Source organism: Ascaphus truei, chromosome 13 (assembly GCF_040206685.1).
Source record: "Ascaphus truei isolate aAscTru1 chromosome 13, aAscTru1.hap1, whole genome shotgun sequence".
NCBI lineage: Eukaryota > Metazoa > Chordata > Amphibia > Anura > Ascaphidae > Ascaphus > Ascaphus truei.
Window position 1 is genome coordinate 25541119 of NC_134495.1, and position 27892 is coordinate 25569010.

The 27892-nt window shown below is 41.9% G+C and overlaps 1 protein-coding gene across 8 annotated transcripts in view; it reads right to left on the reverse strand.

The window, feature by feature from the left end:
* TPST2 (tyrosylprotein sulfotransferase 2) overlaps nt 1-27892 on the reverse strand; it is a 59518-nt gene that overhangs the window by 16478 nt on the left and 15148 nt on the right. For 2 of the 8 annotated variants that reach the window (XM_075568973.1, XM_075568975.1), the window contains exons 2-4: nt 10979-11084; nt 10373-10491; nt 3340-3402 (exon numbers count right to left, since the gene is read on the reverse strand). The exons of 1 other annotated variant lie outside the window; for it this stretch is intronic. Coding sequence is in view for 1 of the 7 variants with exons in the window: in XM_075568970.1 (XP_075425085.1) it covers nt 3340-3402; nt 21975-21998 (87 nt within the window). In the remaining 6 variants the exon portion in view is untranslated. Of the gene's footprint in view, nt 1-3339; nt 3403-10372; nt 10492-10978; nt 11085-21974; nt 22086-27892 lie in introns of all 8 variants that reach the window. 5 more of the 8 variants (XM_075568971.1, XM_075568976.1, XM_075568974.1 and 2 more) reach the window with 4 other exon arrangements.

Below are 27892 nucleotides of genomic sequence, written 5' to 3' on the forward strand. Positions count from 1 at the left end.
TCATAATGAAAATCACTTTTAAACTGTGTTAATAAAAAATATAAATGGTACAGATGCAATAGACGCTTGCAAAATAGAAGTATAATATTTTTAAGTATTCTTAAATGTATCTTATTTAAAAAACTGAAAAACAGATGGGTGTCCTGCCGCTCAACCTTAATATCAAAATTTTACATGTAAAACAGTAAATAGTGAGGTGCAGACGGGAATAGGAGTCAAAGAGCACATATATGTTTCCCCAAGATAGTGAAACAGAAAGATTTCTGTATGGTTGCAATCATTCAGCTAATAGAGGGATTATAGAGGACTCTGTGGTCTCAGAGTGTAGTACTCAAGACACCAAAATTGGACGACATAACTCCTGATTCAACGTCAAACAGAAAACAATAAAATGTTATTAACATATATACAACAATGTGAACTAATATATGCAGTGGTGGGGATGCGGTCCATGGAGATGCAGTGTATCCACTAGTAGTGCTAGTGCTGCCCTCTACAGGATATATGTGCGTGAGCATAAATGTTGATACATTTGAGGACTAGGAGACACAATTGTTTCTAGTTGTATCAATCACTCCAAAGAACGTTTATCTCAAACGTATCAAAACAGTGTATATGCACATAATTACCTCTTGGCAGAGGATACAAATGTGAACCCAAAGGAGAAGCTTGTTGAAATCTCTAAACCAAGTACATTGGTTTAGTACATTTGTTTCCTCTAGCAAGAGGTAATTATGTGCATATACACTATTTGTTTTGCTACTTTTGAGATAAACGTTCTTTGGAGTGATTGATACAACTAGATGCAATTGTGTCTCCTAGTCCTCAAATGTATCTCAACATTAATGCTCACACACATATCCTGTAGAAGGCAGCACTAGCACTACTAGTGGATACAATGGATCTCCATCGACCGCATCCCCACCACTGGGGATTTTATACATATACATATAAATTAGTTCACATTGTTGTATATATTTGAATAACATTTAATTATTTTCTGTTTGAAGTACAATCAGAGTTATGTCACCCAATTTTGGTGACTTGTGTATTACATTGAGTACTATGCAATAATCCCTATGCTCACACACATTTTTAACTCCTCCCTCTACTCTGGTACCTTTCCCTCCTCCTTCAAACATGCAACAGTCACACCATTACTCAAAAATAGCAAGCTTGACCTTACCTGTCTTTCTAACTATCGGTCCGTCTCCCTCCTGCCGTTTGCCTCTAAACTCTTTGAACGTCTTGTATTCTCTCGCTTGCTCCATTTTCTCACTGACTACCCCACACCTCTGGAATGCCCTTCCCCTCAATACCCGACTAGCACCTTCTCTATTCACCTTGAACGCCCACCTGCTTAACGAAGCATACGAGTAGCTCCACGGCTAACACTATACACCTGATAAATAAAGCTTGGCCCCTCGCAGACGCACTTACCAGTATGCCCTCCTACTGTATCTGTATGTTCCTCCTACCAATTAGATTGTAAGGTCTTTGGAGCAGGGACTCCTTTTCCTAAATGCTACTCTGTCTGAAGCACTTATTCCCATGATCTGTTATTTGTTATTTATATGATTACCACGTGTAGTACTACTGTGAAGCACTACTGTATGTACATTAATGGCGCTATATAAATAAAGACATACATACATTCTGAAATCACCGAGTCCTCTATAATCCCTCTATTAGCTGAATGAGTGCAAACATACGGAAATCTTTGTCTCCCTATATTGGGGAAACATATGTGCTCTGACGTATCTTAATTAACATGACCATACTCTTATGGCCCTCCAACTTGTAACATTTTCCAGATACGAACCCTATAGAAAACGAGTTGATGAGCCCGGCTTTAGAGGGGAGATGAGACAATTTTGCATTTTGAAAAACCATTAGACAGTGTAAAACTGTTTCTAAGTATTCTCAAACTGCATACAACAAACAGTGGTTCTCTGAACAAAAACACTTCCGGAAATCCTAATTGTACTTATTGAGCTGGCTACTACCACTAACTGCACTATCGTTGCACTATGGAAGTTACCGCAAATCTCCACAGGGCGGCAGTGTTATGTTCCAATTCAAAAATGACAAAGTTCAGTCTCTCCAACTTCCTAAACAGTTGACATTTGGTGTGATGAGAACAGGGATAGCTGGTCACTTCTCACAACCTGCTTACACATCCAGATTTGATTAAACACAAACTCACCAGACATGAATAAGTATTTACAAACTCAGAGACAAACATTAGGATACCTACAGCTTGCTTAGAAAATGCTTTACAACTTTATTTTTGTCTGGGTACCAGGGACTCCATATTTAAGAACTTTAAATTAACCTAAGAAGGCCATCTAGACTGAAAACATTTGGAGGGCAGAATGGAGGGGTTAATACCTCCTGGTCCGGTGCTCAAAAATTAACCACCAGCAGAATTAACCGATTTAAAGTGGTACAGATCTCTTGTACATTCGGCAGGAGTATTGATATATATATATATATATATATATATATATATATATATATATATATATATATATATATATATATATATATACATATACATATACATCATGACATGTCCATATCAATTAGAGCACCGTGAGTTTTAACTTGTCCTGATGTCCGAATGAATCCAGGAAGCCTGATGTCGTGCTGGTGTGCAACTCAGAGCTCCCACTTAGGATTCAAATACACATAAGATCCCACTGTCATAAGCTTCAATGCACAAAATGTGGAAAGTGTTTTAACTCACGGTCTCATTGGACGAAGCTCCCGCTGTGCGTGCTCCCATGCGCTGATAGCAGAGTAGAGTGGTTCCCATGGTGAGAAGAAATGCCGGTGCACAGCAATACAAAAGTAGAACGGGATGACCATAAAATAAAGCGTTTATTGAAGCTTGGCAAACATGAAATGGTACCAGAACGGACACCAACGCGTTTCACACACAAAGTGCTTTCTCTTTGCGTGTGAAACGCGTTAGTGTCAGCTCTGGTACCATCTCATATGTTTGCAAAGATTCAATAAACTCTTTATTTTATGGTCAACCCGTTCTACGTTTGTATTGCTGTGCACCGGCATTTCTTTTCACCGTTGGAACCACCCAACTGATAAAAGATTTGGTTGCCTAAGATAACAAAGAGCAACTATAACTCCAAATAGGTACTTTTTACCAATTGCGTTACATGAAAGTAGTGATGGGATTGCGCCACCATGCCATCTTTATTAAGGTCTTCATCTGAAGGAAATCAATTATTAATAACATGAGAAAAATTATCTCTTCAATTACCAAATATTCATACCCGGCTTTGCCCTTGTACCACATGCACTCTGGGACCAACCCACCTTTCCTTGGTAAGGCCATCTTAAGACGGTATCTTTTGTGTGGTTCAAACAGAAATACTGCACCTGATGGAGGAAAAAGAATGAACTAATTTATTGACTGCTTAAAATATACTATATGAATAACAGATGAATAGCTAACTATGTAGTTCAATTGTTTCTACAATTGTAATATTCATTCTACTGCAAATGTCAATTTCACGAATGACTGAAAACCCTAATAAAATGTTGCCAAATTACTCCAGTTACATAACTGCATGTGATGAAAGGTAGCAATAACTAATAGGCGATATTCAACTAATCTACATTAGGTGATAACTACTTACAAAACACAAACAGATGTATGGCTATATTTGAAAATTGCTAGTTTTATTACCTCAATCCATGAAACAATTTTAAACACTATAAAACTCCTGTTCCCATAGATTACAACTTCAAAACACAACTACAATTAAAGTCTAAATAAATGGGAATTATAAAGATAGATGGCTTTCCAACATTTGCCACAACAATTTATGGCTTTTGTTTAACATTTATTTTTTCATTACTTGGCGCACAAAACAGCACCCACATGAGAAGTACACAAGGACAACATTAAACTGAATACAAAGGTTGTGTCACACTACTATCTGTAGCACATTAAAAGCTCTATAGAGAGAATAACAGTTGTTATTCACCAGTATTGTCCTGGAGATGCAATGTATTATAAATCAACAACAGAAACACCATGACAATTTCTTCTATTTTAAATCAAAAAGCTACCAAGTGAAGTCTTATGCATCCCATGGGCATATATAGGAGAACATGATTTATATTCTGTGCTAGAGAATGCAATTAAGTTGCTGGTGTTATCTGGCTTCATTCGCTCTGCCTTGGCGCTATCTGTTAAACCAGCGTTTCCCAAATGGTGGGTCGCGACCCGGCACCGGGCCACAGAACCAAAATTGCCGGGTCGCAGCGAGTCTGGCCGCGCGGTAAGCCCCCCCCCCCCCCAAGTTAAAAAAAAAATTGGCGCGATTCCCCTGCGGTCCCGCGCACATGCGCAGGGCAAGCAGCGGCTCCCCCCCCGCTCCCAACGTGGGACGAAGGGGGAAGTACTAGTTCCTACTGCAGCCCGCTTCCCCCCGCTGCCAGCTTCCCGCGTTCCCCCCGAGCACACCTCCCATGCCCCCCCCCTCCCGAGCCCACCTCCCGCGCCCCCAAGCCCACCTCCCGTCCGGGCAGCTGCCGCGGGGATATCCGGGGCAGCAGGGGAAAGCGTCCGGCGGCAAGGTAAGTCACCCCACCCAGTCACTGTCACCCACCCACCCAGTCACCCACTCACCTACCCACCCATTCACCTACCCACCCAGTCACTGTCACCCACCCAGTCACTGTCTCCCACCCAGTCACTGTCTCCCACCCAGTCACTGTCTCCCACCCAGTCACTGTCTCCCACCCAGTCACTGTCTCCCACCCAGTCACTGTCTCCCACCCAGTCACTGTCTCCCACCCAGTCACTGTCTCCCACCTACCCACCCAGTTACTGTCTCCCACCTACCCACCCAGTTACTGTCACCCACCTACCCACCCAGTCACTGTCACCCACCCAGTCACTGTCACCCAGTCACTCTCTCCTACCCACCCAGTCACTGTTACCCAGTCACTGTTACCCAGTCACTGTCACCCAGTCACTGTCACCCACCCACCCAGTCACTGTTACCCAGTCACTGTTACCCAGTCACTGTCACCCAGTCACTGTCACCCAGTCACCGTCACCCACCCACCCAGTCACTGTTACCCAGTCACTGTTACCCAGTCACTGTCACCCAGTCACTGTCACCCAGTCACTGTCACCCAGTCACCGTCACCCACCCACCCAGTCACTGTCACCCAGTCACTGTCACCCAGTCACTGTCACCCAGTCACTGTCACCCAGTCACTGTCACCCAGTCACCCTCTCCCACCCACCCACCCAGTCACTGTCTCCCACCCACCCAGTCACTGTCACCCACCCAGTCACTGTCACCCAGTCACTGTCACCCAGCCAGTCACTCTCTCCCACCCACCCAGTCACTGTCTCCCAGCCACCCACCCACTGTCTAGTCAGTTGGTGCGGGAGATGGGCACGGGGGCGGGCAATGGTGGCTGCGCAGTCGCTGACGGACAAGGGGAGGCGGTGGAGCCGCCTGCTTGGATCGCCGTCCTTTCCTCTCTCCCCCGCCTCCCCCCCCCCCTGCTCCAGTCACTCACATCCGTCGCTGCCTGTAATTCACCGTGTGTGTCTAGGGGAGAGTGTGTGTGTATCAGTGTGTGTGTGTGTATCAGTGTGTGTGTGTGTATCAGTGTGTGTGTGTGTGTGTGTGTGTGTGTGTGTGTGTGTGTGTGTGTGTGTGTGTGTATCAGTGCCTGTGTGAGTGTATCAGTGGCTGTGTGTGTGTATCAGTGGCTGTGTGTGTGCGTGTATCAGTGTGTGTGTGTGTGTGTATCAGTATCAGTGTGTGTGTGTGTGTATCTGTGTCAGTGTGTGTATCTGTGTCAGTGTGTGTGTGTGTATCAGTGTCTGTGTGTGCGTATGTGTCAGTGGCTGCGTGCGTGTGTGTGTATCAGTGACTGTGTGTGTGTCTCTACAGGCCAGCTGTGTCTGTGTGGGTGTCTGTGCGTGGTCAGTGTCGGTGTTGGTCTGTAGGTCAGTGACTGTGTGCTTCTGTGCAGGTCAGAGAGAGAATGGGGGGGAGAGAGAGAATAGAGGGAATTGGGAGAATATATGAAATCTGTATGGACATTCATAACTGTTTTATTTTACCTATAGGTGATAACATTTTTTAGTGGGTCACGAAGGAGAAGTTCAAAAATAACAGGGTCACAGAAAAAAAAGTTTGGGAAACGCTGTGTTAAACTATGGTAAACTTCATCTGATTTACATAAACGTAGCCCATTAGGCAAAAATTAGGAGTTCGTGGAACAAATATTTTGTAGCAGGGGAAAGCCCCTGATAAGACTCGGGGTCATTCTACGTCATCCCTATTCACAATGCTCAGTTGAAAAGCCACCCCTGCAATAGTGCAAACGGCTACACACACTCGCACAAATAAGGACACACAGTAAAAACGAGGATAGACAATAGAACACACACCACAGGCCATACACAGCATAAAAGATAAACACAGGCCACACATGAATGGCCACCTGCATCTGCTCCCAGTTTTCTCCTGCTCATGCCGCTTTGCCCCGCTCCCCATGCACTTGACACCTCGTCCTGATTGGCTGCATTACCCAGCAGCCAATCAGAATGGAGGAAATTGGCCAGTACCCTAGCAACTGCCCTGCTTTCTCCGTGCTTGGGGAGAATGGGTTAATTCTGTGGCAACCATTTGTTCCTCCCGCTACAACTCTGGATGCCGCGGAACTCCGGTTGAGAAACCTGCTTTATGTACGAATGATAATTGCATATGGTGTAAACAAAGCTGTTAGACATTTACAGAAACGCAGTGTGTGTGTAAAATGTACATTTCCTGTGTTTTCCCATTGTTAAATGTTTGTGTTTGTTATGTCCAGTTATCCAGCTGCATGCAATTATACAAACTCCACCAACATGCCAATAATGTTAGTAGCTCCACGAGGCCTCTTGGGTGCAATTTTGGCTGGAATATTTTACAACGTTTTTATGAACCAAAAACATTTCAATAAACTGTTTAAACAAAAAATTATAGAAAACAAATACCCAGGATAAACATACAAGAATGTCACTGTCACTTTGTCATGGTATTTGACCAACAATCTCACAAGCTTAACTTTCAGTTCATTATTCAACAGGCCGCAAAGTCGCAGATGTCCCGAAACTAAAACCCATTAGAGAGAGGAAGAGAATGTTTAAAAATAGCAAGAACAGAAAGCAGAACCCAAATATCAAGCTGCGGAAAAAAAATGTTGGAAGCACAAGGGTGGATGTAAGGAGAAAGAAGGTTAAAAACCACCAATGTACTGTTGGCTACAAAAGAAAGATTACGCTAAGGAAAGTATTACATATGTTATAAACTATGAGCTAAGAGCCAAGTAATGCTTATTCAATGACAGCGAAGTCTAAAAAGTTACGATGGGGAACAATCCTGCTTAAATGATGCTGTCCAGATGAATAAAGCTAAATTGTACTTTTTTTTTTTTTTAATGTCTAGCTCAAAAACTGAACCAGCTGTGATTTAAGAACAGTGCTGACTCCAGAATGGCAACACATGCCTACCATTAACTCCAGGCGCTTGATGGCAAACAGGTCAAAGATCCAGGATACCAAAGATACCTGGCCTAAAAGATATCAACCAGAGACTGGCATACCCATCAGAGGACTTGCTGCTTGGTTGTGTTTGATGTTCCAGTATATCAAATTGATGTGCATTTCTGTAGTATACAATGTGGCACATACTTCCAAATCATTGCCAACTAAGATTCCCACAGCCCAAACCTGCACCTGCATTTTCATATCTGAAAACATTCTTAAATGAATTGCTAAATCTCAGAGTATTCTTCCCTCCAGGCTCATTTATACAGATATAGCTTTCAGTTGCGGTAGGCCACATGCCTATATAGGTGGTCTCAAAAGCACAACAAATACACCTAATTAAACAGGTGCATCTTAATTTAGGAGTATAGAGATGCTAATGGTAACTGCCAACCAAATACTGTATTTAGGTCATAATGCCAAACACACTAGGGGTGTTACTGAATCCTAAATATGCAAACCAAATTTTTGGGAGCCAAAGTTTTGTTAAGTGAGGGGGGTGAGTTGGCCACATGGTCAGCGGATGCTCCAGTATCTCCTTCCGGCTCAACTTGGCTCCTAATTTTTTTTATCTCCCATCTATCAGTGAGACAGTGAGACAGACAGACAGACAGACAAACAGCATGGAGAGCAGGGACAGACAGTGCTGGCTCTCTCCATCCCCCAGCAGTCACATGCTTCTGCCGTCAGCGCTACACACTAAAGCGGCGCAGCTCTGAGTGACCCGTCAGTCACCACTACCGCCCGATTCAGCTTTCATATCATGCTCCTAAAGCAGGATGAGGCGCTCCATGACTGACTGCGGCGGTGACTGACGGGTCACTCAGCACAGCGAAACACAAGCCCCACGGACAACTTGTTATATGCCTGGCAGGGAAATTTCCATGTCTGATTTAATAGTAAACAAGAGAATTCATACTAGAACACTGGATTAATGTGGAGCACAAGCTGAAACTTTATCAAGGCTGAAAAGTTGTGTGGAAAAACCTGGACTAAAATCAGTAATAAGGAAAGCAGATGTAAACTGCACAATATTAGAGTTAACGCTTTCAAGCAAAGTACTGAGTATTTGTCTGACTGTTTACCTGTAGCAGTCTATTAACCCATCTTCAAATCTAGGCAGTTAATAGACCACGACTGAATGCGACTGTGCAGGCATCAGACATTTTAATTATTTATTAAATCCGGCTGATCCTATTTACAAACCAGAGTAGAAAACTTCTGAAAATAGGTGTTCAAACAGAAAAAGGCAAAAGACCCATATCTACCGGTATATCATGAGAATGTTTCTGATAGGGACTTGTTCCTAATTGATGAAATTAATGCCGCAGAGATTCCTACGTTCCAGGAATCATGGCTGGCAAACACAGTATTTTTGTGTGTAAATTCAAAATAACAAGTCTTATTTAAAAGCACTAAGTGTTTCCATCAATTCTCCTTTTATTCACAATTAAAAGTGTGGTCTAGATAAAGGAATTTAAAGGCAATTAATTGAAAATAAGAAACAAAAATAAATTGGTAAAGTGGGACTGAAAATGCTATTGCTTTACATGATGTAGAGAATTGCAAGGCACTAATGTGCAAACTCCTATAGCGGTGAATTGGTTAATCGTGACCTTCAGGCAGAACGCTCCTCAAGGATACTTTTTCAGATGTGTATGAACTTGAAAGCAGACAGCTTGCTCTGACAGACTACTCGGGGTTTGTCCTTGACAGCTTATAAATTGGACGTTCCAGTACATTTAATAATTCAAACATGTTCAAAACACTCATGAATAAAGACAGCAATATTAAAGTATTATTGTCTATTAAAGTGCATTGATGAGTACGGTGTCTTAGACCAAACTTTCAAGGCTGAGATAGATAAGGCAAGTCCAGTTAAGCTGTCTCCATGTATTGGGATTCCAGATAATATACTAAAAGGAGGTTCAATAAGGAAACAAAAATCTCAAGAGATAGGCATGGTACAATAGATTTCACTTTGTGCGGAAAAATCAAGTTTTTTTCTTTTAGATAAATGTTCTAGAACAGAAGTGGCCAACTTCAGTCCTCAAGGGCTACCAAAAGACCAGGTATTGGGGATATCCCTGCTTCAGCACAGGTCACTCAAATACCTAGCCTGTTGTGGGCCCTGTAGAGCCGGAATTGGCCACTCCTGTTCTAGATACCTGCTTGACAACAACAATACACCCAGTTGTAGAGTCCCTGATGAAAATAATTCTTAATTCCAGAAAAAAAAAAAAAAAAAGAACACCGTCAAAGGTCTGGTTCAAGTATGTTCATTTGTGTTTAAGAAAGAATTACGTTCTTTTGAAACTCATAGGTATTGCTCATGTAAAAGATGGTAGTTGCTATACAACTTTTAGCATGGCAAACATCATTGCAAAAAATACTGTATTAAAATAAATTACGGGATTGCATTTGGCACCTGCTACTAAGAAAAACTGCAACTACCCTCCAAAGCTCAATATGGAATTGCATTCTTTTGTGCTGCCAAAAGATCTGGAAGGGGGTGGGTACTTTACACAAATTTAGCTTTGTTTTCAAAATTACTTTGTACAGTACTGTACAATACGACATAACATTGCAAAACATTGTGTACCCTGTTAACATTTTAAACGTAGCTGCTGCTTGTGACAGGGCTGCTTGCACTTTTGTAGAAGTTAAAATGCATGTTTGCTTTCAAGCATCAAGTGCACCACTTTATCTTTCTTTCTCTGTCTTTATTTTGCTGGGCCCAGCAATCTTTTTTTTGTTTCCTTTACCTGAAACTTTACTAACCTTTTAATGTGGTGTCCTGAGGTCAGTCAGTACAATACAGGTCTGGTTGGTGTTAAACACAGTTTGATGTTACATAGCCATGGGCAGGCTCTGTTAAAAAGGAAAAGGGCGTTTCCTTCCTGCATACCATCCAGGGTGGATTATACCATGGTATGGAGGGGGGGGGGGGAGAATTAAAGTAAGTGATACTGAATGTCATTTATTTTACAGAGTAAAGACATGCATGCGATGTTTGTAAAAGGTACTGTTTTTTGGGGGGCTTGCTATAGAAAATTGTATGTTGTGTGAAGTGTATTATGTTTGCTAATTGTGTAAGTTTTGGGAGACAACTCCCCTGTGTGGTATACTTAATTTGGTTTGGTCCAAATTAACCAGTAATAAAAGGGAGGGGGTTTCTTTCCCTGGGGCTGCTGCACTCCTTGTTGATGCTATGTGATAGGAGGTTGGTCTTTTTCTGCACTCCTTGTTGCTGTTATGTGATATGAGGATGTCTGTGGAACTTCAGTGAAAGGATGCAAACTTTCTAATGCAGATATTGCTGGCTACTCTGTGGCTGGAGACATGACGCTGGGAGAACTGGTTGTTGTACACTTGAATGTGGAATACCTAATAAAAAGAAGGTTCAGAGAACAGCAAAAGCCTCTTCCATTCTTCCCAGGGTCTGATGCTGCGGCTTCTTTAAACAAAGGCTGGGACGCAACCTTTCACACTGCTAAAAAAAAACAAAAAAACAAAAAGACGATATGAATCTTTCACATGCAGAAAATGGAAGACCATTTGTACCGTTTTCAATGCATTGAGCGGAGCTTTTTCCCCTCGATGGACCTGGAAAAATGCCACAAAAATTTGTGCTATTTTATGTTTCAGCAAAGGCAGGCCACACATTTTAGGAATGACACTTTGCTCTGAAACACCAAATAGATCCATCCAGTCCAAGTTTTTCAGTTATGGGTATCTCAAAACTTGGACTGTCTGACTGTCTGATGCTCCCTTTTTAATACTTAGAATGGTGCGAAAATGAGCTTACCTAGTTTCCAAATTTCTCATCCAGAACCAGGAATGACAAAAAAAACCCACTTGTGAACACATCCATGTCTCCGATAGGTCCATAAACCTGCCTTTTCCCATTATATCTTAGTGTATAATGTTTCCACTGCAGTCAGGAATTGTGGGTAATTACATGCAAATGAGCACGTACAGTGTAACTTTTTGCTTGTTACCTATTTTAACTTGGATCCCTATAAGTTTGTCTGTTGTTTTACACAGTTTTTACAGTAATGTTTGAATTAAATAAGTTGCATGGTCAGCAAACCTACTCCCAGACAGCTGATTCGACCTTTTTGGCCCATGCAGGTTGAGCATGATTGGTGATCATGCCCTGTGAAGCAGGTAGTGCTTACAAACCAGGTACAAAGTTATGGCGAGTAAAACATTTGTTGGACCTGTTCTAGTGCAAATGATGGCCGTTTTGCACTTCACAATGGAAAATGGTGTGCAGTCTTTAGACTTGTGTGTGTCTTCGACATAAAATATGCACCCATTATATATTGGTTGACCATTTACCAAAATCATAACACTAGGATTGGCTGAGAAATAAAGAACCTTATTGACAATGCACTCATAAACTACCTTTAATTTGTCTTCATTGCATCAAAAAGCATCAATAAATCTCACATTGGCAAAATCAGCCCACATACAAACACACAATATAAAATTACTGGACACAGTCCAATACACACTGAATGGCAAGTGAAGAGCTGTTCCCCAATGCAATCTGTCCTTCTTAGCTCCGTCAGAAAGACCAGAACTACGACTGCTTGGAGGAGCAAACTCGTCATTGCCCTGCTCCGGTCCTTGATATTCCGTTTGGATGTCTGACGTAGCTAAGAAGGATGGCTTTCATTGGAGGACAACTCTTCGCTTGCCATGCAGTTTTTACCGCACAGCGTCTATCCTTATTGATGGCGATCTTCTACCATCTTGCTGTTTCCTGCCGATTCTCCTCCCATAGGGTGACGATTAATCCCATATTTATGCTTATATGGTGAGAATAAGTGCTTAGATGTGGCCTTAATAAAGGTGTTACCAACAAGATACACTGTATGCAGTTACTTCGGTACTATACCTGGATAGATAAAGCACACTTCTTTACTTATAATGGGAACATTGCTCCCTTCTGGGTTTGCAAACCTTTACATTATTGTGCTGCTAAAGAAATATTTCCCTGTCCTTACTTGCACTTGATTCCACCCTTGAACTAATCACATGTATACATTTATTTCAAGGTCAGGTGATATTTATCAGAGAAACCAGAGGGTGTCTGACACTACCAGCAATTTTATATTGTGTCTATTTGTATGTGGGCTGATTTTGCCAATGTGAGATTTATTGATACTTTGAATCAATGAATACAAATAAAATGTAATTAATGAGTGCATTGTTAAAAGGTCTCTTCTACTTTTGTTTTTGCTAATATTTGTATTTCTCTTAGTGCACTGTCTGATATCAGACTTATTTGAATACTATATGCAAACCTAACTGAGCTTGAGCTGAAACACAGACCCACTTTTTAGGGATTTGCCTGAGAAATACTCTTCCCGTAAGACCCTGTAATTGCAAAAAGAGAGACGAGAAAAGCAGCAAAAGATCTTACAATACGAAACAAGTTCACCAAGTAGGGAAGCCATTGACTGGAGAAGTGCCGTTTGGAAAGTACCTTCACAAAACAAATGCCACATTGTTTGCTTGGGAGATTGGCAGAGCTGCTCGTATGCTTGCACAGTCAGAAGCGAGACTGGACAGGAGAGCAGCTATGAAAACATGCTCGCTATGGCTGTGACAAAACATACCTAAATGGTTTAAAAACACAAGAAATATTTCACTTTTACTGGGACAGAGTCACTGCGTAGAGCTGCAAGACAAATTGTTCTTTTATGGAAAGATCAGAGGCAAGGACACCAAGTGGCCCTTTCCCCGTCTCTCTCTGATATTCCTCTTTCCTTACCATTATTTTCTTCCATAACATTTCACATTTATCTTTCTAAATATCAAACATTTGTCTTTCCTACCATAATATGCCAATAGAAAGCTCCATGATGCATTTGTTGAAAAGGTACAAATATTTATTTTAGAGCATGCAAAAAGCCGGCGTGTCAACTAACATGGGTCTTTAAGGCAAGCCTGACCAAGGGATATGGAATTGTCCAATAGGTTGCCCTAAACCTGCACTTCTCGCCCAGTAAAGCAGATGCCATTTAGTTTGCAACATGGACACCACGTCTGTTGTCTTTTTTTCCAGTATTGTTTCGGTATCGAGGGGGTGTGGATTTAAGACCGGAGAGCACAAGAAGTTGCAAGGAATTCGGTTATCGACGGTGTGGGAAGTGCTGGTTAATGCTGTATTGTATCAACTGTACCCTTTCACCATACCTGTACCATTACGGTTTCTCTGCTTTACCATTTGGATAATGTATTTACTATGAAAATATACCGTTACAATTGAAGAAAAAAAGCTATTACCCACAATGGAAATATGCACTTATTTTGCAAATTACCTTTTCCGATCATAAAAGACCACACATGTAAACAATATAATCACAGTGGGTGGTAGTTGTTTTTTTTTTTGTTTTTTTTCACACGGCGCAACTCCTAACTACGGACAACCAGCATTGGCATGACATTTGGGCCATAAACACGCTGTCAAATCCCTTTCTAAACTAGTACTAGAGCAAAAAAATATAACTTGTGAGCACTTTCAGGTCTCAGACAGGTCTGCAACCCTGCCTTTCCCCATTATCTCTTAGCAAACAGTGTTTTCACTGCAGCTAGGGATTCTGGGTAATGACATGCAAATAAGCACACACTGTCAACTTTTGCCTCAAATCCATTTTAACAAGTAATACTTTGTTGCTCCCAGGAATGTACTCATGTGCAGTTCTCCTGGTAACAAATACCTTGCTTTCTTTAACCTGTAGAGAGCACTAGATGCAGTTTCCCTTGCCGTTTTTTTTTTGCACAAAGAAAGGACTTTGTGACAAAAAAAAAATAAGATACCACAATCTTTACCCACACCACAGTAATGGATGTGACCAGTAAATCAAATGGAAGCAAACGGCTCTCCAGATATCCTCACACTGTTTAGTTCAGATTAAGTGTACTTTTACAGGTCGGAAATCTCACCTCACTGCCAAGGAGCATTCCCAGAGGGTAAATTAATGGTGCACAGTTGCCAAACATAGTAATGTTATTTCACACTTCTTCCAAAAGACAAATATTGGTCTTTATAGCCAGTCGGCTCGGTACATTTAGTTTAAAGTGATTACCCCCTAAGATGTAAATAGGCTCTCCTTCTATAGGGTGAGTGTTTGTCCTTTTCATGCCGAGTTAAAGGATATAAATCAATGCTAAAAGGATCATAGAATTAAATGCAACTGAGTGAATTGCCCTTTAAACTATCAAATCCATTTGCAATGAAAGGGTAAAGGTGTCAATTACTTAAAACAAGACACTGGCCAAGAGTGAATTATGTGCAAAATTATACCACAACTGATCTCGCGTGTGAACTGCCATGCATATCGTAACAAAACAAATATCTACTCATTAGCAATGTATACCCAGGACTTCCATGCAGCATAAAAGCTTAAATTCATATAGGCCATTTCACATTTCTAAACCTTTAACAGTACCATAGATATTGTGACTTTAGGGTCACATGTATGTACAACATCGGCATAGTTTAATCCTGCCCCCCAACATCAGAAATGGATGAGGAAGTCCTCGACTTCCGTTACTTTAGGGTTGGTTCCAGAATTTGCCTCCCAGTGGGCGACAGGTGGAGTGCTCTGCTCTGTATCCCTCCCCCACATGGATTTCTTTATATTAACCTTCCATTTTAAGTGCACTTTATTTTCTTTTACAGTGCACTTGCCATTGGTTTATTTTGATAATGGTTTGTCTGGTTTCTTTTGTCCTATTTGGTTTGAACCAAGTAGGATGGCTGTTCAAATGATTGGCCGGCTCTGTCAGACAGTCAGCAAAACCAGAACAAAATAGACCTCTACTTCAGTTATAAATTGCAGTCAAGCATCTCCAAAAGCAATGGCTGAAATCAAACCTTGACAGAAGCTTACGAGTCAGGGACAGCTCTTGTGACATCCCCTGAATGTGACAAAAACATTAAAGTTTAAATTATTCAAAACATTTTTTTTTGTAAAAGAAACCCGCTTTTAGCACATATATAGAGGCAGGCCCACTATTTATTTTTACCATGTCTAATGCCTCACCAATGTACAATTCAAATAATAAATTGCAGGTAATTTTTTAAAAACATATGGTAGAGAACAAGCTTTCAAGTTTTATATGCCATTTTTAGGAGACATTTCGGATGTATGATGTGAGGACATGTAAGAGACAGGACAGCCATTCACAATTCATTTGCATATTTTATATACACCGTAAACAGTACGGAATGGCTCAGTGATGAAAAATTACTTGGGAAACCACAACAGTAAACAAAGAAGCCCCAAATGCACATCTAATATGACAAATTATTTGACTATGTTTTTTTATAAGTATGGGTCATTTAGTTCAATGTTTTGGTCAAAACATGTCGAGCTGCAACCACATCAAGGTAGACCCTATCCATTGTATACTGGGCCATGGTTATTTCCTCCACTGTGTAGAGAAGAGGAAACAAAACAATGATATAGCCCAGTGGTTTTTTTGGTTATGAAACCCTATAATTATATTGTGAACTTCAATCCTCTCTAATAGTGTGTCTGAGATCAGATGCATTGTAAGGAACCCCAACCCTCTCTAATAGCACATCTGAGATCAGATGCATTGTAAGGATCCCAACCTTTTCTAATAGCGTGTCTGAGATCAAATGCATTTTTAATTCTTCTATATTTGGTACAATCTTCATATGACCTGAAAATTGCAGGGAACCCTTTAGGGGTGCCTGCGGATACATGGGCTCATAGGAACCCCGTTGAGAAACAAATCAATAGCATGGTATGCTATGGAGCGTGACATGTATGGGGTGCCCAAGAAGTTAATATTTAGAAGCACTTTATGTGAGTTGCTGTGCAGCTGTGAGCCACTCCACAAATACATGAGAAACTGGAAGCAGAAATGAGGAACATTACGTAACCTAATATTATGGGTTATAGTGGGGTTTGTAGGCCACATTGCTTAAGAAAAGCTAGAAGCCAAAAAACTGGCAAAGAAAATATTTTCTCTGTTCTGAAAGTGCAAATAGAGGTATCGCATAAAAATAGTCCATGTTTAAAGGGGTCAAAAATGTGCGACATCTGCTTTTGTACACAGACACTGGCCTAAACGAGGGAGGTTGTGTGAGTGTGAAGGTGTCAGGAAGTGTTCAATGTCAACAAATTTGAGCATTAAGTCATGTTCAAGAAACGTTTCTGAAAAGCTTAGAGTGAAAAGATGGTCTGCAAAACAGGTTAGCGGCAGCAACTTAAATATATATACGCCGGGGGAAGGAAGTTACGCCATACTGGTCTGCGGTTACAGTGGATTTTTTTTATGCACAGATGAAGGGGGAAAAGTAACAATTCTAAAAACTTTATTTCATGCAGAATAAAATCCACATTGCTTTTGTCTCCATTTCTGAGTAAAACATGCAATCACTTATTTATCCACCCTATCTACCTTAGGCTGCGCTTATAGTGCCGGCAATGTCGCGTCAAAACAAATGCATTGTCGCCGTCGTCGTCACCGCTTATAGTGCACGCGACGGCGCTACCAAAAATCTGGTAGTCACTGTTATTTGATTTTTTTCAGCGACGGTCTCCCCTTGTGGCCAATCAGAGAGCTTCTCCGTCCCTCGGTCTTCCCTTTTTCTGACGTCACTTGCCTTGTAACCAGCGACGTCGCCTAAACTTAAATTACAATTATCGCAATGGCGACGTCATCAGTCGCGTCACCGGCAGTATAAGCGCAGCCTTAAACCTGTACATGGTGCTACACGAGTTGGTCACTAAAAAGCATGCTGTGCCCATACATTGGAGAGGGGGAAATAGAGGTCAGGATCTTTTGAAAAGAGAAACTTTTTGGATTCATGAATTAGGATGCTTAACTCCCCATGGATTAAATGTTGATTTTGAACTAAGTGTCTTTCTGTGATAAGCTATTTTTCTTATATCCGTCCCTGTTTAAATATGTCTCTATTTTTGTTTTTCAGCAAATCTCATAATGAATACAGTGTCTCTTAGATTTTATATATATTAGTGATTTTATAGGTCTTATAGGTATTATAGATTGTGGTTATTATTAAAAGTATTTTTGGACCTCTTAAGCATGTTGTGCTAAGAGGGTTAATGGTTGTAGGATATTTTATCCCTAATGGCGAGATAAACTCTGTTAGTGCATAAGTAGCCATATGTCATGGGCTACATAGTAATCTATGATAGATTAAATACAGATGTATCCAGTTTAGCTCAGCCAATGTGTGGGAGACTCTGTATTTATACACAGCTGAGACAAGCACCACTCCTGATGAAACCGGCAAGCCCAGTGAAACGCATAGCGTGACGAGAGGCACGTCAGACGTGACGTAACCCGCAATCCTGGCCGAGACCAGACCGGAACATTCTGCGAAAGTGCGGGACGGGGAGGAGCGGTGAGGACTGTGCAGAGGGCAGAGAGAACGCCCAGTGATCCTGATCAGCCGCAGCTCCATTTGTTTGTTCTTAAGGCACGAATACCTTTTTAACCTTGTGAGTGTATTTTCACTTTGTGTGAGTGATAAAAAAATGTTTCAGTATACACTATGTTGTATTTGTCTACTTACCCAAGGAAGGTGACCCGACTCCAGAAGTGCACCATAGGCTGAGACAGAGACCGAAAGACAGGACATTACCAATTTTATTGGGACACGCTTATTATGTATTGGAAATTTGTGAGTACGCACTGCACAGAATTCAAGACTCACCGTACATGCACTGTGTTAACATATTGCACTATATTTTGTATGTTTTTTATTTTTCATACCCCTGCGCTCCCCATTTCTTCCTGGACTACTGTGCCCATATTGCATGCTCTTCTTTGCTTTAAAAATAATTTTTAAATCAAATTCACAATCCACTTGATAAAATTACCAACGCATTTTATTGCTGGCGGGCCCACTTATGGCCTACTTTTTAAGTTGACCACAAATCACTCAAGATTAGAAATGATTGCTGCAGTATTTTCCCGGTTAGCTATTCGCTCCTACAAAAGCCCGCCTTGAAAGCAGTGGGTTGAGTGATGGCGGGAGCGTATTTCACTGAACAAAACCAGGTGGAGAGAACATAACGATTTTTAGATAATGTGTCAAATGTTATTCTGACAGTATGTTGTAAATATTGAAACGGAGCTCTTAGGATGTGTTTACTGCGCTCATCTTTCCTAAGTGACCCACAGGCATGGAGGTTAAAATCTATAACCAATTACCTTTTTTGTTAGGATGGAACAAGTGAAAGGAAAGGACATTTTTCTTTCAGAATTAAATTAACACGCTATGTAAATGTTGGTGTACAACTGTGCACCACCATCTCCTATAGCTCAAGTGTAATGCACAGAATGCATTAGCACTACTGTATGTAGAAGGCAATGGCTCCCATTTTTCAGATGGGAGACCAATAAATAAAAAATAAAGCAAAAACAAAATGAAACCCATGCAACCGAAGCACATCTGCCATACATAACAGCAACCTTGTTCGATCAGTGGCATTTTAAATAAGAATACATAGTGACAACTATTGCAACAAAGTGAAATGAATTTTCTCGGGTGATATTCAATATTTTAAGAGCTTTTCTCAGTATGACAATTTAGTTATTCACTGAGGCAGCAATCTTAAAAGTCAAGAGTTTAGAACATTTAGTAAACAATTTGTCCAAATAAAACACATTCTATGCACTTCTGTTCCACCTATCAATGTAAAACGATCTGATTTGAACTTTAAAAACCTCAAGTTTCACGGTGAATTTTTTTTAGGGGCGATCAGGCAAAAAAACCCTACAATTCGTACAGGCATACCCCGGTTTAAGGACACTCACTTTAAGTACACTCGCGAGTAAGTACATATCGCTCAATAGGAAAACGGCAGCTCACACATGCGCCTGTCAGCACGTCCTGAACAGCAATACCGGCTCCCTACATATACCGAAGCTGTGCGCAAGCGGAGAGACTATAGAGCCTGTTACAAATGCGTTATTTACATCAGTTATGCACGTATATGATGATTGCAGTACAGTACTTGCATCGATATGTGGGAAAAGGGTAGTGCTTCACTTTAAGTACATTTTCACTTTACATACATGCTCCGGTCCCATTGCGTACGTTAATGCGGGGTATGCCTGTACATACTCTTTCCATCGTTTGTGATATCCCATATAGGCCTGGTAATACAAATTCTAACACTCATCCAACAAAGGGGTTTGCCAACATCTTACAGTGTGGCGACCACAATTTCCCCAGCCTATTTGATATAATTCATTAGCATAAAGCCAAGCTGCATAAATAATTAAAAAGGTAATTGAGTACATAAGGTGGGATAGTCTGAAGATAGCAGCTTTGACTGGTCTTGTGATTGCTTCATTGAACAGGAAAAATACTGTAGTTCCCAAGCCACAATAAAATGCAAAATAAGGACACTGCATTTTGAAAACCCAGGTGCAATGCAAATATTTACACAGTTTATCAAGAATAGGGTGTCCGGATGGCATCTGTTAAAATGAAATACAACAGAACCCAATTAATAAAATTGCTTTTTTCTTCAGATATTCCATGGTAAAAACCATTCTGTGCAATGTTTACATTGACAGACCTGTGGAGGCCTAGTGTGTTTATCTGAGGACTGTGTACTGCACCGACACACTTTATTCGAGCAAATACCTGGTATGTACCTGGCAGATACCTGGAATGCGCCGCTCCTCACCTCTGACAAGCCCCGTTGCGTTTGCCTTCCCAGCCTGGGTTCATGCCTGGCTGATGGGCGGCTGATTTGTTAAATGATAATGATTAGGATTTAATAGGCTGCAATGCTTCGCGTGTCTACCAGATGGCATAAATTCATGAATTGTAATGCAGTATATATATATATATACTGTGCAGTATTGCAGCCAGGGGGAATAAAATGCTTCAATCCCTGCCTAGAAAATAACCCAATATACTCGGGCAGAAAACAGTCACAAACCTCAATACACCCGGGTATACCCGAATTCGTGGGACTAGCCGAGCTCGAATAAAGTGTGTCGCCAGTGTAGCTTCCTGTGGGTGGGAGATTATATAGACTAGGCCTATATATTAGAAATCTCTTGGGAGGATACTGCGAGGGGTTGCAGTGCCCTGTGTTAGGCCTCGTCCAGGGTGGGAGGGCGCTCGAGCGCCGTGACCAAATTTATTAGTCTCGCTAAGCGGCTGAGCGCCGTGCACTCACGTGCAGCTGGGACACAACAATTTACTTTCATTGTTATCGCGCGCTCGCTCACTAAAAGTGACCTGTGTTTAAGTGATATGGAGTTAATCCTGGAGTTGAACAGAGTTGGATAGGAGAATATCTATGGCGAAAAAAGGCGCCCTTAGGCATTTACTTGATGCCGCCCTCCTGTTCCCATGGCAATATGACGTCACACGCTTATGAGCGCACATGCACAGAAGCGGCCAAACTGTTCACGCATGCGCGGGGCGTCAAGCCGGCATGCCGCCTCAAAATTCTGCCGCCCCCCAAATTCTGCCGCAATAGGCCCAGGCCTAATGGGAAATCTACCACTGTTTCAATTTTCAGTGTCAACGTGGTCAAATCTCCTTGTGCCACAGGCACCAAAATCATAGCCTAAGCCCATCTGGGCAAGGACCGTCTGTAAAAATCCAGTGTTCTGTGCACTATATTGTAATTGTGAAGCGCTTTAATTCCCATTGGGAGAAAAGAGCTGTATGAAATAAAGTTATTATAATCCTCTATATATCACAATTCATTTATCTCAATCTCTCCTCTCAGTTCACATTAACTCCTTTCCTATCTGCACCGTTTGACACTAAATGAACTAAAGCACTCCCCTACAAATATTCCTCATTCATCCTCTTTCTTTCTCTCCATGCTTCTTGCTTCTGGGGACCTCTCACCCAATCCTGGCCCATGTCTTATTTCTACATGCTCTTGTTCGCCTCATGGTGTAAAGACCTCTAACCTCGTACCCATCCCTGTCAACCTCCCTCCCCTCTCAAATGCACGCTCCCTTTCTAACAAGTTCCTGTCGATACACTACTAATTTTTCTCACGCTCTCTTTCTCTGCTATAAGAAAGACTTGGCTCACTCAGCCTGACTCTGCACTGCAAGCTACCCTCTCTTATGGTGACCTCACACACTCCGCACCCTGATATCAAGGGTGGAGGAGTGGAGCTCCACCTGTCCTCAATCTGTTACCAAACCCTTCCTATTCCTCCCTTTCTTTTCCCTCCTTTGAGGCTCACACTGTCCTGCTTTTTTCTGCGCTGCTTCTCCACGTGACGGTCATCTATCATCCACCTGCCTCTACTCATCCCCTTTTTGTCTCTCTCTGACTTTGAACCCAAGCTCTTGCTCTCCTCCGACTAACCTCCTTGGGGACTCCAAATGCCATATTTATGATCCTTTTCTTCCTTGGATTTCCAGCTTTCTCTATCTAACTTTCTTTTTGCCTTCACCAATGGACTGCAACCAGCACCTCCTGTTAAAAAAAAAAAAAACCTTTTCGCTCTGATACCTCAATTTCCCACTTTTATCATCTCGTCTACTTTTTTCTCTCAGTTCTACTCTTCTCCATCACCCTCTCGTTTCTGCAGAGACCAGAGTTCCATTAATCTTCTGGCTCGTCTCTACTTTGCGATCCTCCGGCTCTTCTCTCTAGTTCACTACAGATTGAAACCTGGTCATGAACTACAACTCTGCCCTACAAGCTACTCTTTCTCTCTGCCGCTCTCGTCCTTCTAACCCCAGACTGACTAAACCGTCATACACGCATGGATAACATGAATATATTCCCAGCACTCCCACCCCCCACCCTCCCCCCAACTCCATCAAACCTCTTGCTCCTACTTTAATAACCACACATTTTCAACTCTACCCTCTAATCTGGTACCTTTTCCACCTCCTTCAATTCAAGCACGCAAAAGTTATACCATTAATCAAACAAACCAACAAAAAAAAACGCTTGACCCTACGTGTCTAATTATAGCCATCTACCCCCTGCCTCAAATTCTTGAAGGCCTCATATTCTTATCTTGCATAAGATGTACTCTTAACTTGGTAAAAGTTTGAGTTGTGGATCAAAACATCGATCATCTTTTCTAATACTTTTTCACTTTATTACATCAAGGCCTCTGGAGTACTGTTAGGTTCTACCACCTCTGGATGAACACTTTATAGAATTCAAAGCACCGGATCAGGTGCGGGGCGCTACCTGATGAGTGCATACGTGTGTGAGTGCATACGTGTGTGAGTGCATCTTTTCTTCTTGTACACGCTTGTTAAACAAAGCCATACCTACAATCCATTAGGTGCAAAAAAACAGTCGATGGGAAAAAGACGAAACTGTTCTAAAAGCATTAGTTATATTTACTGTGCCAGGCTGCTTTCAAGGCAGTGCCTGCTAAAGTACATGGTGAAGGATTTGTACTTAATCTAGGTAGCCAATATTTATTTTATATTTAGGGACTGTGTGCCGTTTTAGGAAGTGCCGTAGTTACAATCTGAAGACTTTGTATTTACAAAAGAGCTTTTATTTATTATGGCATCACATAGCTTTTTTTCAAACAGCAAATGAACATAAGAGAGGAAGCATTTCTCAGTATCACAGCAAATAAAAATACCACTTGTGAGCACATTCACGTCTCAAGCAGGCCTGCAACCCTCCTTTTCACCATTATCGCTCAGCATACAATGCTTTCACTGCAGCCCGGGATTCTGGAAATTACATGCAAATGAGTACAGGTTGTCACTTTCACTTCATGCCCATTTTAATATACAAACATCTGAGGGACACAAGTGTTTGAGGAAGGAGAACGCATTATAAATCATTCAATGAACAATGCGTTGAGGATCCCCCATTGCCTGCTCTCATATCATCTGCTCTTCCCAACACAAAGTTACACAGCTGCTTGTGGGTTGTGTTCATGAGCACCGAAATACAACAACTTGTGGCAACGTCCCCCCCCCCCCCCACAAAAAATAAATAAAACTAAAAACAAATGTAATAGGAGAGTACAGTAGGTAATGATTTGCCTTTTATTTTGGCCCAAGGACAAGTTTTAAAGTTTTAAACACCAGAGGGTATTATTTGACTAGAGTTACAATCATTCCTTATGAGAAAAAAAAAAGTTAAGGCTCTGTAGATGTACGCACAGCAAACACTAGCTAAAGGCAGGGGAAAAGTGCATGTTTGGATAACGTGTTATTTAACTATGGAAAGATCTCCAGAATCTACACTTGAAAAGAAAACACTAGGCTGAGGGACAAAATTAATAGATTACAGCGATGTGATTGACAACGCACTGCAGATCGCTACAACACATATTTGGTCTTGTTTTTCCCAATTAAGAAATTCTTCGAAGGTTTTGTCAAGACTGCTGTCCATTCACAATTTAGTTCTGCGTCTCAGTTTTGTGCTCGTCCCTTTCTTTACAACGTCTAGACTATGACACAAACAACCACAGACGCAAACTCACAAACTGTTCAGAAACGCCCTGAGTAACTCAGCATGAAGAGTACTTGGGAAGGCAGGCTGTCGTCAGACTCCCCTGGCGTTTTGTTTCAGCCAGTTGCTTAGCATTCATAACAGGGCCCCTCCGGTAGCAAAAGGATTCAATTAAGTCTGCATATGAGGGAGGACATAACTAGGGTAAACACATTCTGAACTTCAGAAGTTAGTCTGCTGTGACAAACAGAAAGCAGAGTGAAACCAAGGAGTCTGTAATAAAACACTGTTTTCTGGTTGCTCCCGTTTGCATAGGCCAATGTTCATCTCGAAGGCGTGCTTGTTCAATATGAGATTTATAAATCAGTTGCAAGTTGTTTTAGTATAGATGTTAATGCTAACAGGTGTGTGTCAGGTATTACCTCTTGACATAGTGGCCTGAGGGGCTCGGAGCCGTGGGATTTCCCCAAGCAGGGAAAAAAAGGCTGCCGCTAGGGGGCTGGGCAGCTTCCTCCATTCTGATTGTCTTAATTACCCAGCAACAGCCAATCAGGAGGTGGTGTCAGGAGCCTGGGGGAGGAGCCAAGGAGGAAACAGCATTTAGCAGAGAGGTGAGTTTTCTGCGGCTGGCCTGTGGGGGTGAGAATGATGGTTGGCGGAGAATGACAGGGGGTGGGTGTGGGGTGAGAGTGACAGGGGGTGGGCGTGGGGTGAGAGTGACAGGGGGTGGGCGTTGGACACTGAGCTTGTCACACCTTTCACCATTGTGTCCACTATTTTTGGAGACGACACCTGGCAACCCTAGGTCCAAATACTGCATGGTGAAATCCAGCAGTAGCAGTTTTCTACTAATGTACAATAATTTAGGGTGTGAAAAAATAAATAAATAAATCACGCTATCCACTAATAAAATCTTTATTTTGTAATAAATGGTATTTCTCCTTTGGCTGTTCTCAGACTAAAAGTAATCCCTTATTTTACATAGTACTTTTCTACCAATGGGACTCAAAGCGCGTCACAATTACAGTATAGTGAGAGGTAAGCGGCATCATACATAGGATATTTTTTTTTTTTTTTACAGACAGTCCCTGTCTAGATGAGCTTACAATCTGTTTTTGGTGCCGGAGGCACAGGGAGATAAAGTGACTTGCCCAAGGTCACAAGGAGCCGACACCGGGAACGTAACCAGGTTCTCCCGATTTCAACACTGTCATTGTTATCAGTGTCTATAGTCACTCCTTTATATTTAGGCTTTTACTTTAGGCAACTACAATTTGTAAGGGGGACAAACGTTTTATAGTATATTATAACTAAAGCCGAGATGATATTGCCGTCGCACGCACGCGAAACCTGCACTGCCAGCTGGAGGTGACAGGAAGGCGGTGCCATATCACGAGCGGTTCACCCTTATTGGCTGAACCGCTCACGTGACGCGGCAAGAACAATTTCAAGTGTCTTTAAAAAAATGGCCGCTTGGACACGTTGGTCACGCACACTGTCATGGAACAATAATTTATTTTGGCATCGTGAGCACGCGCACGGCCACTGTAATCGCGGCCTAAATAAGCAATGCTGCCTGGCCATTTAAAAAAAAAAAAACGAAGTTTCATTTTACAGCGTTAGAGCCAGGGAGTTCTCAAATGCCAACTCGAGTTAGACACCCAAGCTACTTACTGGTTTAATTACTGGTCTTCTAGCCTTTCGGGAATTAAAAGTGGCCACCAAAATATAGTAAGGAAGCCACAACGCACTGTGGTTGCGTTCACCTCTTACCACACAAAGCATTGAAGGGAGATGTACAATAAGTAACAGTGAATAAGCAAACCATAACATTTGACTTGACAGGGTGGATGAATGATAAAGTGTTTGAGATATGCACAGTAAACCATCATGTTGAAGACGGTGCTGTACATGGAACTCTGAAGCTCGTCGGCTTGAGGGAAGCTCCTAGTGTAGAATACAGCCTTTTTAGTAGGCCATCAATCCTCTTGTCCATAGGGTCACCGAAGGATGCTACGACTTTAAGAGGGTGGCATATCAGGCCGACCAACAGGGCATTAGAGCGGGTCCTGGGTGGGGTGAGGGCAGTCGGTGGTTGAATTCACCCCCAGAGGATACAGAGTGGCTCTGTTAAAATTAAAAATGGTCCTCCTATAGCATAGGACAGACAATTGACCTAAAGCTGGCATAAGACGGGCTTATAAAGCCGAGGACAGGTCAGGTCTGTGTCTTACCTTCAGATGGGCTGAGGCTAGCCCCTCGCGTCGACATGGGACAGGGGAGAAAACATATATTTTCTTAGTACTGTACCAATTAAGCACATGGTGTGTGAACAACACAAGATGCTGTGGCAGAAGTACAAGTAGGAAAGGGCACTACATAGAAAATTAATCAAGGAATGCAAACATCGACTAATAAGGCTTACAGCTGAACTGGCATGACGTGAGGCAAAAAGGATTACAAATAAGAAACATAGCACATTTGTGCATGCGTGGTACAGTTTGTGTTATAGAACTACTCCAATGCATCCATGAGAAAGTTTTATTGTCAGTCTAGGCTTGGAGATAGGGAGTAAGCTTGGCAAACACACCTGCAGAAACTGACAAAGCAAAGCAAGCAACGAATGAGAGCTAAAGCTCAATTGTCTTTTGTTGTTTAAAATTGTCAACACTGCTTTACTCAGTCAAGAATTCAGTAACCGCAATAGCTGCTAAGAGTAGACACTCATTTAGACCTGCATGTTTCCAGCCTCGTTCGTTTCTGAAAGTCAAATGTGTTTTAACCACAAAATTAACTCCAGGAAGTAACACAATAGAAATATGTGTTCGAAAACCCTTCCTGTGGTACGAAGCTATTTGCTTTGCCAACACACACTTTTTTTGTACTTGATTCGAGTTGTACCGAGATTGCTGCATTAGGCCGCGCTTATAGTGCCGGTGACCGCGACATCGCATCAAAACAAATGCATTGAATCCGTCGCGTGCGCTTATAGTAGGAGCGACGCGCCAGCTTGGTCGTGATTGCTGGAAGTCAATTCAATTAGTTTTTTTCAGGGACCGCAGTATGTCATCAGCGTCTCTGTCGCCGGCACTATAAGCGCGGCCGTAGGTTACCACTTTGCATGCTACTAAAGAACGATTCACTGATTATTATTTTACTCTTACCTGAACCAGGGGGCCCGCAGAGCTCATCGGTGCCCCCCCAATACTGTTCAAGAGACGTGAGCCTCATTCCGATAAAAGGTCCAGCAGGCAATCCTGGTTAAGCAATATGGCCGCCGGGTCAGCCAATAGAAAAGCTGTGACGTTATGGGGGAGATGACGTTATGGCTTTCGATTAGTGACCCTGGTGGCGAGGTTGGTAAATCGACAACCATTTGCACTTTTTTTTCCGCACTGGCACATAAAAAATAAATATCTCTGAAACCAGGGACTGTCCAGACTACAGGGGACGACAGATAAGATCCGTAGGACTCACTGGTTCAGGTAGGATTTAAGAAGAAAAAAAACCATGGTAGAAAGGCTTCTTTAGAGGCAGTCCCACCTAGCAGGTCAGGAAATGATTACTATTATTCCAAACAACGTATCGGTGTAATTGGCCATCTAAAACTATTACTTTTTTTTCTATTTTGTGGAAAATATATAGGTTAAAGGAATTAGCTACTTGTTTATCTAAAACGACCAATGGCGGCATAATTACTTTGCAAACAAAGAACAAAACCAAACACTATCTGTGGCTTTGAGAACTGACAAACAGCATCATCACAAAGAGACACTGGATAAAGATTGTGTAGTAAAACATCCAAAACCTGCGTTTACCATAGAAATTTAGCTTAAAATATT